General features: G+C 41.3%; 1 protein-coding gene across 1 annotated transcript in view; it reads left to right on the top strand.

The window, feature by feature from the left end:
• The window catches only part of si:ch211-71n6.4 (para-nitrobenzyl esterase), a 31,168-nt gene extending 18,930 nt beyond the window's left edge, over nucleotides 1-12,238 (top strand). The window contains exons 7-10 of the mRNA XM_039795968.1: nucleotides 1,203-1,261; nucleotides 5,453-5,620; nucleotides 10,155-10,382; nucleotides 11,929-12,238. Of these exons, the coding sequence (XP_039651902.1) occupies nucleotides 1,203-1,261; nucleotides 5,453-5,620; nucleotides 10,155-10,382; nucleotides 11,929-12,071 (598 nt within the window). The 3' untranslated portion in view covers nucleotides 12,072-12,238. The remainder of the gene's footprint in view (nucleotides 1-1,202; nucleotides 1,262-5,452; nucleotides 5,621-10,154; nucleotides 10,383-11,928) is intronic.
• The last annotated feature ends 1,928 nt before the right edge of the window (nucleotides 12,239-14,166 follow it).

Genomic DNA, 14,166 nt, shown 5'->3' with positions numbered 1-14,166 from the left:
TCTGTTTCCTCTGTTTCGTCTGTGTTTCCTCTGTTTCCTCTACATTGTCTCTGTTTCCTCTGTGTTTCCTCGGTTTCCTCTGTGTTTCCTCTGTTTCCTCTGTTTCCTCTTTCCTCTGTGTTTCCTTTGTGTTTCCTCTGTTTCCTTTGTGTTTCCTCTACGTTGTCTGTTTCCTCTGTGTTTCCTCTACGTTTCCTCTGTGTTTCCTCTGTTTTCTCTGTGTTTCCTCTGTGTTTCCTCTGTTTCCTATGTGTTTCCCCTGTTTCCTCTATGTTGTCTCTGTTTCCTCTACGTTTCCCCTCTGTTTCTTCTGTTTCCTCTGTTTCCTCTGTGTTTCCTCTCTGTTTCCTCCGTTTCCTCTCCGTTTCCCCTGTTTCCTCTACGTTGTCTCTACGTTTCCTCTGTGTTTCCTCTGTTTCCTCTCTGTTTCCTCTGTTTCGTCTGTGTTTCCTCTGTTTCCTCTACGTTGTCTCTGTTTCCTCTGTGTTTCCTCGGTTTCCTCTGTGTTTCCTCGGTTTCCTCTGTTTCCTCTCTGTTTCCTCTGTTTCCTCTTTGTTTCCTCTGTGTTTCCTCTGTTTCCTATGTGTTTCCCCTGTTTCCTCTACGTTGTCTCTGTTTCCTCGTTTCCCCTCTGTTTCCTCTGTTTCTTCTGTTTCCTCTGTTTCCTCTGTGTTTCCTCCGTTTCCTCTCTGTTTCCCCTGTTTCCTCTACGTTGTCTCTACGTTTCCTCTGTTTCCTCTGTTTCCTCTCTGTTTCCTCTGTTTCGTCTGTGTTTCCTCTGTTTCCTCTACGTTGTCTCTGTTTCCTCTGTTTCTCTCTGTTTCCTCTCTGTTTCCTCTGTTTCCTCTTTGTTTCCTCTTTGTTTCCTCTGTTTCCTCTACATTGTCTCTGTTTCCTCTGTGTTTCCTCTACGTTTCCCCTCTGTTTCCTCTGTGTTTCCTGTCTTTCCTGTGTTTCCTCTGTTTCCTCTGTGTTTCCTCTGTTTCCTCTGTGTTTCCTCTGTTTCCTCTGTGTTTCCCCTGTTTCCTCTACGTTGTCTCTATGTTTCCTCTGAGTTTCCTCTGTTTCCTCTACGTTTACCCTGTTTCCTCTGTGTTTCCTCTGTTTCATCTGTGTTTCCTCTGTGTTTCCTCTGTGTTTCCTCGGTTTCCTTTTTGTTTCCTCTACGTTGTCTCTATGTTTCCTCTGTGTTTCCTCTGCAGCCCGGCGGCTGCAAACATTTCCATGTGGACCTGGGGGGACTACCAGTGGTTCGTAACAGGTAACTGAAACATTAGTGGCCGACACTGTGATGTCTGGCCTCAATTATTATGTTGACCCAACTCTACCCAGTCCTTAATACATACATTAGTCAAAGAGCCTTTACTTCCAACATGTGGCAAAACGATATGTGGACATTATTCAAACAGGCTTTTTTAGGCATGGAAGGTTCAATGTTGCCAAAGCATCAAAACACAAGTTGTCCAAATATTTGGAAAGAAGACCATAAACGGAGGTGATTTTTAATCAAAAATCAATCAAAATTAGTTTTTGATTTCAGCTATCAAAAGCAGGAGTTTTGCTTCTGCGTAAAATCTACGTACGTAGCCAAGGACCCTATGCTGTAGCCTGACGTGCACCTCCCGAAAAATTTAACTACACATCGCAGTGACGCACGTTGCTCGGCCGTGGCTTGGTAGCGTTGCATTTCCCCCCCTGACTCATTTCCTGGTTTTTCTCCATAAACATGAGATCAAGGAGAGGGTTAACTTCTCCTGCTCCAGATTTCCCACCGTGGTCAGAAAGAACAGGAGGAGACACTTTGGTTCTCTCACTATGACTCTACAGTCGGTACTCGCTTCGAAGATAATCGCCGCCGCTCTCTCACTCGCTCTACCACACACATGCCGGTCTTGCTATTCTCTTAAAGAGATTGACGCACAAGTGTAGACTTCAGGAAACTTACGTAGGCTAAGGAGAAAGCTCTGCGTGGAGCCTCTGCAGAACCATAAATCAAGCTTAACCCAGCTACTTGCGCACGTCCGTAGAAAACAACAACAACAGACACCGTGTTAGATAACCGGCTGGTAGCATGCAGCTAAAGACACAGGGTAGCGTTAGATGACCTGCTGGTAGCATGCAGCTAAAGACACAGGGTAGCGTTAGATGACCTGCTGGTAGCATGCAGCTAAAGACACAGGGTAGCGTTAGATGACCAGCTGGTAGCATGCAGCTAAAGACACAGGGTAACGTTAGATGACCTGCTGGTAGCATGCAGCTAAAGACACAGGGTAACGTTAGATGACCAGCTGGTAGCATGCAGCTAAAGACACAGGGTAATGTTAGATGACCTGCTGGTAGCATGCGGCTAAAGACACAGGGTAGCGTTAGATGACCTACTGGTAGCATGCAGCTAAAGACACAGGGTAACGTTAGATGACCTGCTGGTAGCATGCGGCTAAAGACACAGGGTAATGTTAGATGACCTGCTGGTAGCATGCAGCTAAAGATACAGTGTAGCGTTAGATGACCGGCTGGTAGCATGCAGCTAAAGACACAGGGTAGCGTTAGATGACCAGCTGGTAACATGCATGTAGACTCCGAGGGGACTCCATGGTGCATTCATGTGCATCTTGTAAACTTTGAGAAACTCAAACTCTTGTTGCAAAGTATCCTTCTGCCATCTAGTGGCTCAAATTGAATCGTGAATTTGGAGAATGATGACACCCCTAACACAACATTAAGATTGATTTATATTCATTATATAAACACCAACATATGTCCATCAAGGCAAATAAACTTTTACAAACTAAAATTTTTAGGACCTTTTAACTAAACTTCCATAGTTTAAACATGTATGCTCTAATCTGGGCTGTCTTTACATTAGTTTACATAATTTACATATTAAAGGACCTCTGGGACAGTAGACTGTAAATGTGAATGTTTACATGAGAAATTACTCTGCAGCACTCTGCAGAAAGAGGAGGAGGCCGGTCTGATGCTGGTTCGTGTGTTCGCCGTAACATGCTACTCTAACAGGAAGCTGCTGAATATTTAATGAACATTAAGTGCTGTGGAAATTGCTTTTAGCCATAGGAATAGTTTTTTTTCCTTTTTAAGAACTAATGAAAAGGTCTGAAGTGTTAAATTAAATGTCAATCTTTACTCAGCACAGAAGTCTCCGTATGTGTGATCGTCTCCTCGGCAGCAGGGCGACTGTGGAAGTGAAATGTTTCTAAAAAGTCGTCCATATTCAAACATGGAAGCTGATTTCTGTGGCTTAACAACTATTAGAGCTGCGATGATGAATCAATTAATTGATTAGTTGTCAACTATTAAGTTAATCGCCAACTATTATGATGATCTGTTTTTCGGTTTGAGTCATTTTTCGAAGAAAAAAGTAAAAACTTCTCTGATGTCAGCTTGTTAAATGTGAATGTTGTTCTAGTGTCTTCTCTCCTCTGGGACAGGAAACTGAATATCTTGGGGTTGTGGACAAAAGAAGACATTTGAGGATGTCATCTTGGGCTTTTTAGGAAACACTGATCCACATTATTCACAATTTTCTGACATTTTAGAGACCAAACTACTAATCCATTCATCCAGAAAATAATCCACAGATTAATCAACAATGAAAATAGTCTATGAATACATATATTTCTGTTTACATAACTTATGTGCGCCAACTTCATACAGGGTTTCCCGCAGAAAAGTTGCTTAGCTCGGTGATAAGTGTCTTTTTTTTGTGGCCAGTCGCACACTGATGGCAGCATTAATGTAGTTTCTGTGATAACAGAAATCAAGGATGGAATCGCAAAATTGAGAATCAAAAAAAGCTACAAAACACAGACTCAATGGGGCCCTTTACATTTAGTCAGTGCTAAAAGCTAAGTGGAGATTTGAAAATAGGACTACGTCTACGTTTCCAACCGAGCCGTTCCACTGTAACTGTAGTTTAAAAAAACATCTTAAAGCAACACCAAAGAATCTTTTGTACCTTTTTAAAATAATGTTTCCAAAATCGTTTCAGTGGTTCGTTTACTCGTAACGGGTTGAAAGGCACTTCTGCTTTTGCTTTGCGGCTCTCTATCAGCTATAACCGCACTATGCAAGTTTGCCAGATCTGGTAGCGGATCTGTAGTTTCAATGACAGCGGTAATGGACAATTCCACTTCCAACCTGTAGGGGGACCGAAGAGGAAAAGTGCTTTGGTGTTGCTTTAAAATTACATAAAAAAATAATTTCCAGTGGTTGAGGCCTGGGCAACCAGGCTTGCAATACACTCTGGGAAACACTGTCATATTTGGGACAAAGCTAGCTGGTTATATAAAACCCAGTTCATGCCAAAGATTAGCGATGAGACGAGTTGAAGCTTGCAACTTCTTGCAACGAGCCGGTCTGTGGCGTTCTGAAACCTGTTCACACCGATGAGACCAGATTTGTACTTCCGTTCTAACTTCCGACTTCCAGGCTTTTTGTAGCTGGATATATCATCTGTTGCGTCTGAATGTGAATGTGGATAACGTTAGTGATAGTGAGATGCTTGCTACAGTTACATTTCTAGTGATGAATCGGCGAAAACACGTTTTATTTCTCTGTAACACGGCTCCCTCTCTTCAGTCAGTCTCTAGCTCGCTTCACCATATAACGTTACCGTGCTTTTCGGGCGGTCGTTGAGGCTCCGTCTAAAACTCTGCCATTTCAACCAGCTGTTTGTAACATTAAAATAAAATGGATTATGGATCATTTTATTACTACAGTTTTTATAGCTGACTTTACCAGCTGACTTCTCTATTGGCTGTAGAATCAGGAGACGTCTCTTACGTTCTAAAACCAGCCTCTGGAGACTCCACCAGCTGACTTCTATATTGGCTGTAGAATCAGGAGACGTCTCTTACGTTATAAAACCAGCCTCTGGAGACTCCACCAGCTGACCTCTCTATTGGCTGTTGAAACAGGAGACGTCTCTTACGTTATAAAACCAGCCTCTGGAGACTCCACCAGCTGACTTCTCTATTGGCTGTAGAAACAGGAGACGTCTCTTACGGTCTAAAACCAGCCTCTGGAGACTCCACCAGCTGACTTCTCTATTGGCTGTAGAAACAGGAGACGTCTCTTACGTTATAAAACCAGCCTCTGGAGACTCGACCAGCTGACTTCTCTATTGTCTGTTGTAACAGGAGACGTCTCTTACTTTCTAAAACCAGCCTCTGGAGACTCCACCAGCTGACTTCTCTATTGGCTGTAGAAACAGGAGACGTCTCTTACGTTATAAAACCAGCCTCTGGAGACTTGATCAGCAGACTTCTCTATTGTCTGTTGTAACAGGAGACGTCTCTTACTTTCTAAAACCAGCCTCTAGAGACTCCACCAGCTGACTTCTCTATTGGCTGTTGAATCAGGAGACGTCTCTTACGTTCTAAAACCAGCCTCTGGAGACTCGGCCAGCTGACTTCTTCTCTGCTCCACACAGATAAACTTCAGTCCTTCAGTGAGAATCTCTCCAAAGACGCGTTGGAGCTGTACCCGAGCTCCGCGCCCTGCCCCACCACAGACCGCTGTCCGGAGAGGGCCTACACCACCATGGTGTCCGACATCAGGACCACCTGTCCCAACAACGACCTGGCCTGGAGGGCTGCAGGTAAACTCACAAAGCTCTTCAACTTTGTTTCATAGTGAAGGGCTTCAAAAGGGTCATTTAGGTTATTCATTTTTTCAACCTATGTTTTCTGTCTAAGGCAGGGATCTTCAACAGAGTCCTCAGAGTCACTCCAGGGCGGCCTCCAAATTATAAATTTTTGAAAGTTTTTTTTCAAAAATGTAAAAGTCTTAACATGATTCCAACATATTATTAGCAAAAATAAATCCCCACTGATGGTAGGCTTACTGGCCAATAGGTAAGGTAGTCACTAAGGTAGCCATCCACAGATACAGTTCATCCCAAAGGAATGACTGTTCCACATTTGTGTTTAACATAAAACATGATTTATAAAATCATGCCAACAATTATTAGACTATTTGAAGAGCTTAGTATTCTATGCAAAAAGGTATCTATAAACGCTTTAAGCTGCCCTAAAAGTCATCGTAGGACCAGATATTTATGCAACTTCTTTTAATACAATATATGTAGTAGGGGGTCCCAGATCCGTCTCTCTTTCAGTTAAGGGGTCCTTGGCTTAAAAATCGTTGAAGACCACAGGTCTAAGGGACTAATGGGAACAACATTATTTTTAAACTAGTCCAGTATTGAGCAAGGCCGCTGCAACCGGCTGCCGCGATTTTTATTCAGTCGTGCAGCCAAATGTTATTGGACTGAATGGATCAAAAACAAAAAAAAGATCCACTGATTTACATATGTCTTTTTTGCCATGTAAGACAACGTTCAAGTCAAGTCAAGTGGGTTTTATTGTCATTTCATCCATATTATATAGGAGAAGAAACGTTTCACCATGGATCAAGTGGTGTTACACGTTGAGCATGATGTTACATTTAAAATTCACATTATAGATTATACATAAACTACTTAAAGTAGAACATTTAAGACAGACAAGGGACAGGACAGACAACAGACAACAAAAGACAGGGAATAAGTAGACTTGTAACAGAGCGCTGATTGTTATAAGTTTGGTTCACCGTGAGGTGAAGGTAGAATGTATAGAATTTAGCTGCAGAAAAAAAAAGTGCAGGAGTGCATTTCAGTTCAGTGTGAAAATGTTTTCAATTTGCTTCAAAGCCTGGCACACTTACTGGGGTCGGACCTGGGCTGCAATGTAACCACTCTGGGCATTTGTACAAAGTGAATTTTGTCCACAAAAAGTGCTGTTTTTGCCAATGACAGACTCAGATGTGTCTGGATTCAACATTTGTTGAAATAAGTCCAATATTAAGCAAGACTGCAGCGTAACAAGCTGCAATTAATGGGCAGGTACGCATTTTAGAAGTGCTGTTTTTGCCGCTGACAGACTCAGATTATTATTCTAAGTGTCTGACGACATTATGGAAAGGATCCCTACGGAGATAGACCTTTTAGTTAAAGAGTAAGATCCTTTTTGTCAAACATGAAATAGCCCCTAAATCACAATCACCAAACAGTACTTTTAGCGTGTATAGAGCCAGCATATTTCTAAATGTATCTGTCAGAATACAGTTTATTGGTCTGAGGAAAGCTGGCAGTGTTTCCGAAGTTAAACGGTCTGCCCTTCTGCAGTACATTAGTATATTGGAGCATTAGTATACATTACACGTTGTTTTATTCCACTCCTGATGAGTTTGCACTGCAGCAGAGTTTTGCTTCGTGAAGGTTTTGTGCCTGTGGGGCTTGTTAGGCTCACTCAGCGGTGAAGCTCTGATTAAACTGACATTTAGCTGTTGTGGGAGGCAACTGCAAGGCATCTTGGGTGATTTTTCTGCATGGTTCATTGTTTTTTTTGGTTTCTTTATATGTTGCACAGGCGGTTATTTCTGTGACAGAATAATGGCTAATCTGGGTTGATGATGAATAGGGATTTTAAGGCTCCTATCAATAATATTTTAAGCAAAAAAGCTTCCTAAACAGCAACTTCTGACTCAAATATTCAATGAAAGCCAAATTCAACAAAGCCACATACAGAGGCTGCAGATATTTTTCTTAGATTATTTCATGAAAAGTAAGTGTGTGTGTGTGTGTGTGTGTGTGTGTGTGTGTGTGTGTGTGTGTGTGTGTGTGTGTGTGTGTGTGTGTGTGTGTGTGTGTGTGTGTGTGTGTGTGTGTGTGTGTGTTGTTTGTGTGTGTGTTTTTTTGTGTGTGTGTGTGTGTGTGTGTGTGTGTGTGTGTAGTGGGGTCAGGACTACACAGGTAGGGATTAGAAAACGAGTGATTTGTGCTTTGTCCGCTGCAGACTGGTCTCCCGTTGTGTCCCTTGAATAGATGCTTGTGCACTCTCTCCTGTCTGTACACACATCACAGTAATCAGATATACACACACACACACACACACACAGACAACATGTGTGTATCAAAGCCTAAGATATTTGTGTGTGCCGTAGAGCTTCTATTGTTGTGGTTTTAATGTTTTCCACCAATCGGCTCGGAGCGGAGAGCCACATTGTTGTTTTTGGTCTTTCATGGGATTTATTCACTATAAGTTTTTATTATTTAACCAGGAAAAAAACCTCATTGAGATTAAAAAATCTCTTTTTCAAGAGGGGAATGGCAGCAGTACAGTCACACACAAAGTACACACAAACATTAACAACAAAAGAACAACTAAAGCAGAAAATATTTTCCAAAGTCAACCACATCGGGCCAGATGAATCTGCCTCCACGAAAGAACCATCTAGAAAGAAATGTCTAGAATAACACAAGGCTTATCATTTAAGAACACACAGGTTTTTTTGCACACTGTTTTATCTAGTTTGGGGCATTAAAATATAAATATGATCAATGTGCAGCTTTCACTTGAGTGACAGACTTTTATTTTGTAAGTTTTGGCTAAGATTTATGTTAAAACAGTATTTGAACTTTGAAGATTCTGTGTATAATAGAGGTGTTGAAATTAATCAAATAATCGATGCATGGAATCGTGGACATGGACGATGCTGCATCGATAATCGGCCAGCTCATAATCGATTATTTCTGTTTATAATGTAATGTATGCCTAACAACATTTCTGTTTACATATTCTGGTATGTTTTGCACATTCAGGAGTTGCCATGTGCTCAGTGCTGTATAGTTTTATGTATCCAATTTATTTAGTATTAGAGCACTGCAGAATGTTTGGTTTTTGAAGCTTGAAAAGCTATGAATGAAATATCCTACATGGCTTTAATAGAAAAATGCACGCCCCCAGTTTGGAGAAACAGGCAAGATTACCAATGCTGAAGCTAAGCAATGTCCTGCTGTAGACGGGGGCAGCAGCTAAACCCATTTTAGACACCTAAAATCATCTATATAAGTTCAAGCCATCTACAGTAGCTAACACACTGAGTCAGGAGACGCAGCTCATACAACCCCACTTCAGAAGATCTGAAGTATCCCTTTAAGAAAGACCTGGTGTAAAAACTCTAAGCAGCTGATTCTGATATGTACCAGTTTCCAGCAAAATGACTGTTTGTTTGTTGTAAAGGTCCCATGGCATGAAAATTCCACTTTATGAGGTTTTTTAACATGAATATGCGCACCCTAATACAGTATTAGGGGACCACTAAGGTCTATATAAAAGAGACTGCAGATACAGTATTGGGACCACTAAGGTCTATATAAAAGAGACTTCAGATACAGTATTAGGGGACCACAAAGGTCTATATAAAAGAGACTTCAGATACAGTATTAGGGGACCACAAAGGTCTATATAAAAGAGACTTCAGATACAGTATTAGGGGACCACTAAGGCCTATATAAAAGAGACTTCAGATACAGTATTAGGGGACCACTAAGGCCTATATAAAAGAGACTTCAGATACAGTATTAGGGGACCACTGAGGTCTATATAACAGAGACTTCAGATACAGTATTAGGGGACCACTAAGGCCTATATAAAAGAGACTTCAGATACAGTATTAGGGGACCACTAAGGCCTATATAAAAGAGACTTCAGATACAGTATTAGGGGACCACTAAGGCCTATATAAAAGAGACTTCAGATACAGTATTAGGGGACCACTAAGGTTCTATATAAAAGAGACTTCAGATACAGTATTAGGGGACCACTAAGGCCTATATAAAAGAGACTTCAGATACAGTATTAGGGGACCACTAAGGCCTATATAAAAGATACTTCAGATACAGTATTAAGGGGACCACTAAGGCCTATATAAAAGAGACTTCAGATACAGTATTAGGGGACCACTAAGGCCTATATAAAAGAGACTTCAGATACAGTATTAGGGGACCACTAAGGCCTATATAAAAGAGACTTCAGATACAGTATTAGGGGACCACTAAGGCCTATATAAAAGAGACTTCAGATACAGTATTAGGGGACCACTAAGGCCTATATAAAAGATACTTCAGATACAGTATTAGGGGACCACTAAGGCCTATATAAAAGAGACTTCAGATAGAGTATTAGGGGACCACTATGGTCTATATAAAAGCATCCAAAGAGCACCATGTTATGGGACCTATAATGTAAAGTTAAATTCCTCACACTGCGTGTTAAACTTAATATGATTAAACCTGTCTCTCTTTTGCGCAGCGGCCCTCGACAGTCCCGTGTACCGATACGTGGTGACACATACACCGTCAGGACCGGTTACCGCGTCTGGCGACCTGCTGCCGTTCCCCAGCCGCTTCTCCTTCCACTGTCTGGACGCCGTGACTTTCTTCGGCGGGCTGGAGTCCTTCCTGGGCAAACCTCTCTCTGATCGAGACAAGAGCTTCCAGGTTCTCATCACACGCCATCTCGTCAACTTCGCCAAAACAGGTGCAGATGCTTCCTGGTTTAGGTTTGGGTATTGTTTTTCTGAGACCGGTGCTAAAATGCTATGGTAAAATCTTTAATGATTTATTTGAAAAATGTAATAACGATAAATTATTTCAAATGTTAGTTGCTGTTAAATGACAAAAAAGTAGAACCACTAGATAGAAGTTTATTTGACAACTTTGAATGCACCGTGAGCTTACGAGGTGCAGTTGAACGCACCGTTAAGTCCCGTTGTTGTTTCTCCGGCAGTGTCCACGGTCAGTGTTGTGCCTGAACGCGTTCATTGAACGATAGTTCATGAACTCGGTTCATATTTTGGGCGAACGTGAACTGAACGTACCGTATTACCGCCTGATGAACGTTACCGTGAACTCCTTCATTCTGGTGTCTGTGAACGGCACGCTCTCTCAGTTTAACTTCGTCCAATAGTGCGCCAGATTTCTACAGAGCCTTCCAGGCCAAAACCAGGGCTAAAACACACCGTAAACAGGCCTTCATATGTAGCGGAGAAAACACCCAATCTGGCAACACCAGCCACCAGTGTCGCACCGCCACATTGGGTCATCCAATCAGAAAGCAGCGTGGAGGCTTCGTATGATCATTTAAACCAGTTTTATGACGAGCTCGGTGAGGATGGAAGAATCTGACATTTCTGGGCAAACTTTGCCCGTCGGCTTTCAAAATGAAAATCTGCACTTCAGTCCCATGTTTTTGTCAATTTTTGTCAGGTTTTTTTGTCGCTTTTTCCAATGTATTTTTTCACTTTTTGTCAAATTTTTTTAACAAGTTTTTTTCACCTTTGGTGATGTTTTTGACGTGTTTTTTTGTTACTTTTTCCAATTTTTTGTCACTTTTTTCAGCGTTGATTTTTTTTCCTGCGTTTTTATAGCTTTTTCCAACGTTCTTTTGTCGTAGTTCTGATATAGAAAGTTTTTGTAAACTGGTCAAATATGACCCGAGGACAACAGGAGAGTTAATCCTTGCTCTAAGGTGTAGTTCTATTATTTTTGAAAGGACATTTACGGTAATCAAGGCACCTGGTGGGGTCGCAGGAAGCAAAGTAATATTATCTGTTCACCTGTTTTTGTGACTAAGAGAGAGGGTGAAGTCTCATTTTTTGCTGACCGCTGTTCTCACGCTTGTTTTACGCTTTTCTAAAAACTGTTTATGACTTTTGGACACAACTTCGTATGCCAGTAACACAATTGTGGGATGTATTGGAAGCAGAACCTTGTTTGTGTTAGTGTAAATAAATCTGGAGTCCGTGATCATGAAGCGCGTCCGGCAAGTTACTCCCCTACTCAGCCTCTCGGCGGCTAAAATTAGAGTCTCCGATCGATACACTTACATCACTCTGATTGGTCCATTGTGGCTCCAACCAGCAGATTCACAGGTCAGGATCCAGGCTAGACAAGTCAAATATGGAAGTCCTATTCGTTGTGTAAAGGTTCCTTTGGATCTCGCAGCACAGTGTGTGATATTTCGTACACGTCTTGAAAGAAAGACTACAACTAATCACTGATGACACTCCTTTTCTGTCTTGCAGGTAAGATGGCAGATGAGTGGCCAGAATACCCAGCAGCCACTGCTCTCCTGTCCGACAGCCTGACGGCGGTCCACAACTACTCGGCTGTTCGGTGTCAGCTGTGGAAGGACAACGGCCTGTACGCGTACGCCTGGACCAACTGACCGAGACAACAGACTGAAGGCAGCGTTCATCTGACCACTCAGTTATTAATTCATCAGCATGAGACTTTATTAAAGTCACTGCTTTGTTACACCGAGACGATCTCCCGTAGCAAGACCTCCGTCTCTCTCATCCAGCTCAGGTCCTGCCAATATATATATATATATATATATATATATATATATATATATATATATATATATATATATATAGTACAGGCCAAAGGTTTGGACACACCATTATGTACTTAACAAAAAAGTGTGAAATAACTGAAAACATGTCTTATATTTTAGATTCCTCAAAGTAGCCACCCTTTGCTTTTTTTGATAACTCTGCAAACCCTTGGTGTTCTCTCAATGAGCTTCATGAGGTAGTCACCTGAAATGGTTTTACCTTCACAGGTGTGCTTTGTCAGGGTTCATTAGTGGAATTATTTCCCTTATTAATAAAAAAAGCAAAGGGTGGCTACTTTGAAGAATCTAAAATATAAGACATGTTTTCAGTTATTTCACACTTTTGTTGTTAAGTACATAATTCCATATGTGTTCATTCATAGTTTTGATGCCTTCAGTGAGAATCTACAATGTAAATAGTCATGAAAATAAAAAGGAAACGCATTGAATAACAAGGTGTGTCCAAACTTTTGGCCTGTACTGTATGATAAGGAAGAATGCTTTACAATCAAACAAAACGGGAATCAGGATCTCTGAGGGAAAGCATGGCAGGTCAGTGTGAAGTGTGAGGTCTCCTTAATTGGAAAGTGAGTCTATAGCTATGTCCCAATTCAGGGGCTGCAGCCATGGGAGTAAATCTCATCTAACTGTTGGGGGGGGGACAGGAAACCTAAAATTTCTCAAGAGCATTTTCCAAGGGGACACAAACAATACAGCCAAAATTGTACAGTTGTATAGGATATGTGTAGTTGTGGAACTCCAGTAAGTAGGTTGGAGAGACTGTTTAATCCACTTCAAACATCAGATAAGGGGATTCTTTTCTCTAACACAGATGATGCTGAACTGAGAACTGAACCCCCTGCAAGCAAGCTAACTAACTAGCAGGCTGGATCATTTTCTGTTACCAGTGGAAGCATGTTGGGTGTGAATTAGCAAGTTAGCTAACTAGCTACCAAACAAGCTAGGTAACGCTATATTCGCTAACAGAGGATTCATGGAAAAATCACCGTTTTGTGTAAAGACTACTTTAGAATTAATTAAAATGACACAGTATCATCTGTATTAGAGAGAAAAATCACTTCATCCCATGTTTAAAGTGAATAAAATAGCCTTGTCTACTTACTGGAGTAAGTAGACAATATCCTTCACTGGTCTCCGCCCAGAGACACAGGATCTATTGGTCCATTTATGTTACTGTCTATGCCTCACACTGTCCTATTCCATTTAACTTTGAAGGCTCCTTCAAATGTGGGCCACAATGCGGCCTCCTTTTACAGAATTCGGAGGATCCAACTGTTAGATAGATAGATAGATAGATAGATAGATAGATAGATAGATAGATAGATAGATAGATAGATAGATAGATAGATAGATAGATAGATAGATAGAGACTTTATTCATCCCGAAGGAAATTTTTTAATGTTACATTATGTCGTATCCTTCGCAGCTCCATGATTCCCAGCATTCATTTCGGCATTCAATCAGAAGCTGTTGGAAAACAGTGTTACAATGTCAGTCTGCTAATCAGTCCCTCCAGAAAAACGCGATTATGCGATTGAATAATTTAATACATAATAATTTTTCAAATATGCCGCACTCTCGCCGCACAAATTGCCGATTTCCGCGCAAAATATGCGCAGGCTTGCATGATTTCATAATCCACCGCATTTTCGTTGCAAAAGAAAGTCCCGTAATATATCTTAGCAGAAAGTTGAAAAAATGTTGCGTTTACTTCACACAAGAGCAGCCATTTTCCCCTGTTGCCATGGGAACGTTATGAAGTGACGTCATTACGAGACGTGAGCATCATCAAAAAGCAGGTTGTTGGAGGGGAATCACTGTTTTTTTCTCTTTTTCATCAAACTGCAGTTTTTGCAAGTTCCCGCAATTTCATCGCATAAAATTGCATAAATATCACATACAG

This window comes from Perca fluviatilis, chromosome 3, assembly GCF_010015445.1.
Source record: "Perca fluviatilis chromosome 3, GENO_Pfluv_1.0, whole genome shotgun sequence".
Classification (NCBI taxonomy): Eukaryota; Metazoa; Chordata; class Actinopteri; order Perciformes; family Percidae; genus Perca; species Perca fluviatilis.
The sequence above is the reverse complement of the archived record's forward strand: the minus strand, read 5'-3'. Positions and strand labels throughout refer to the sequence as shown.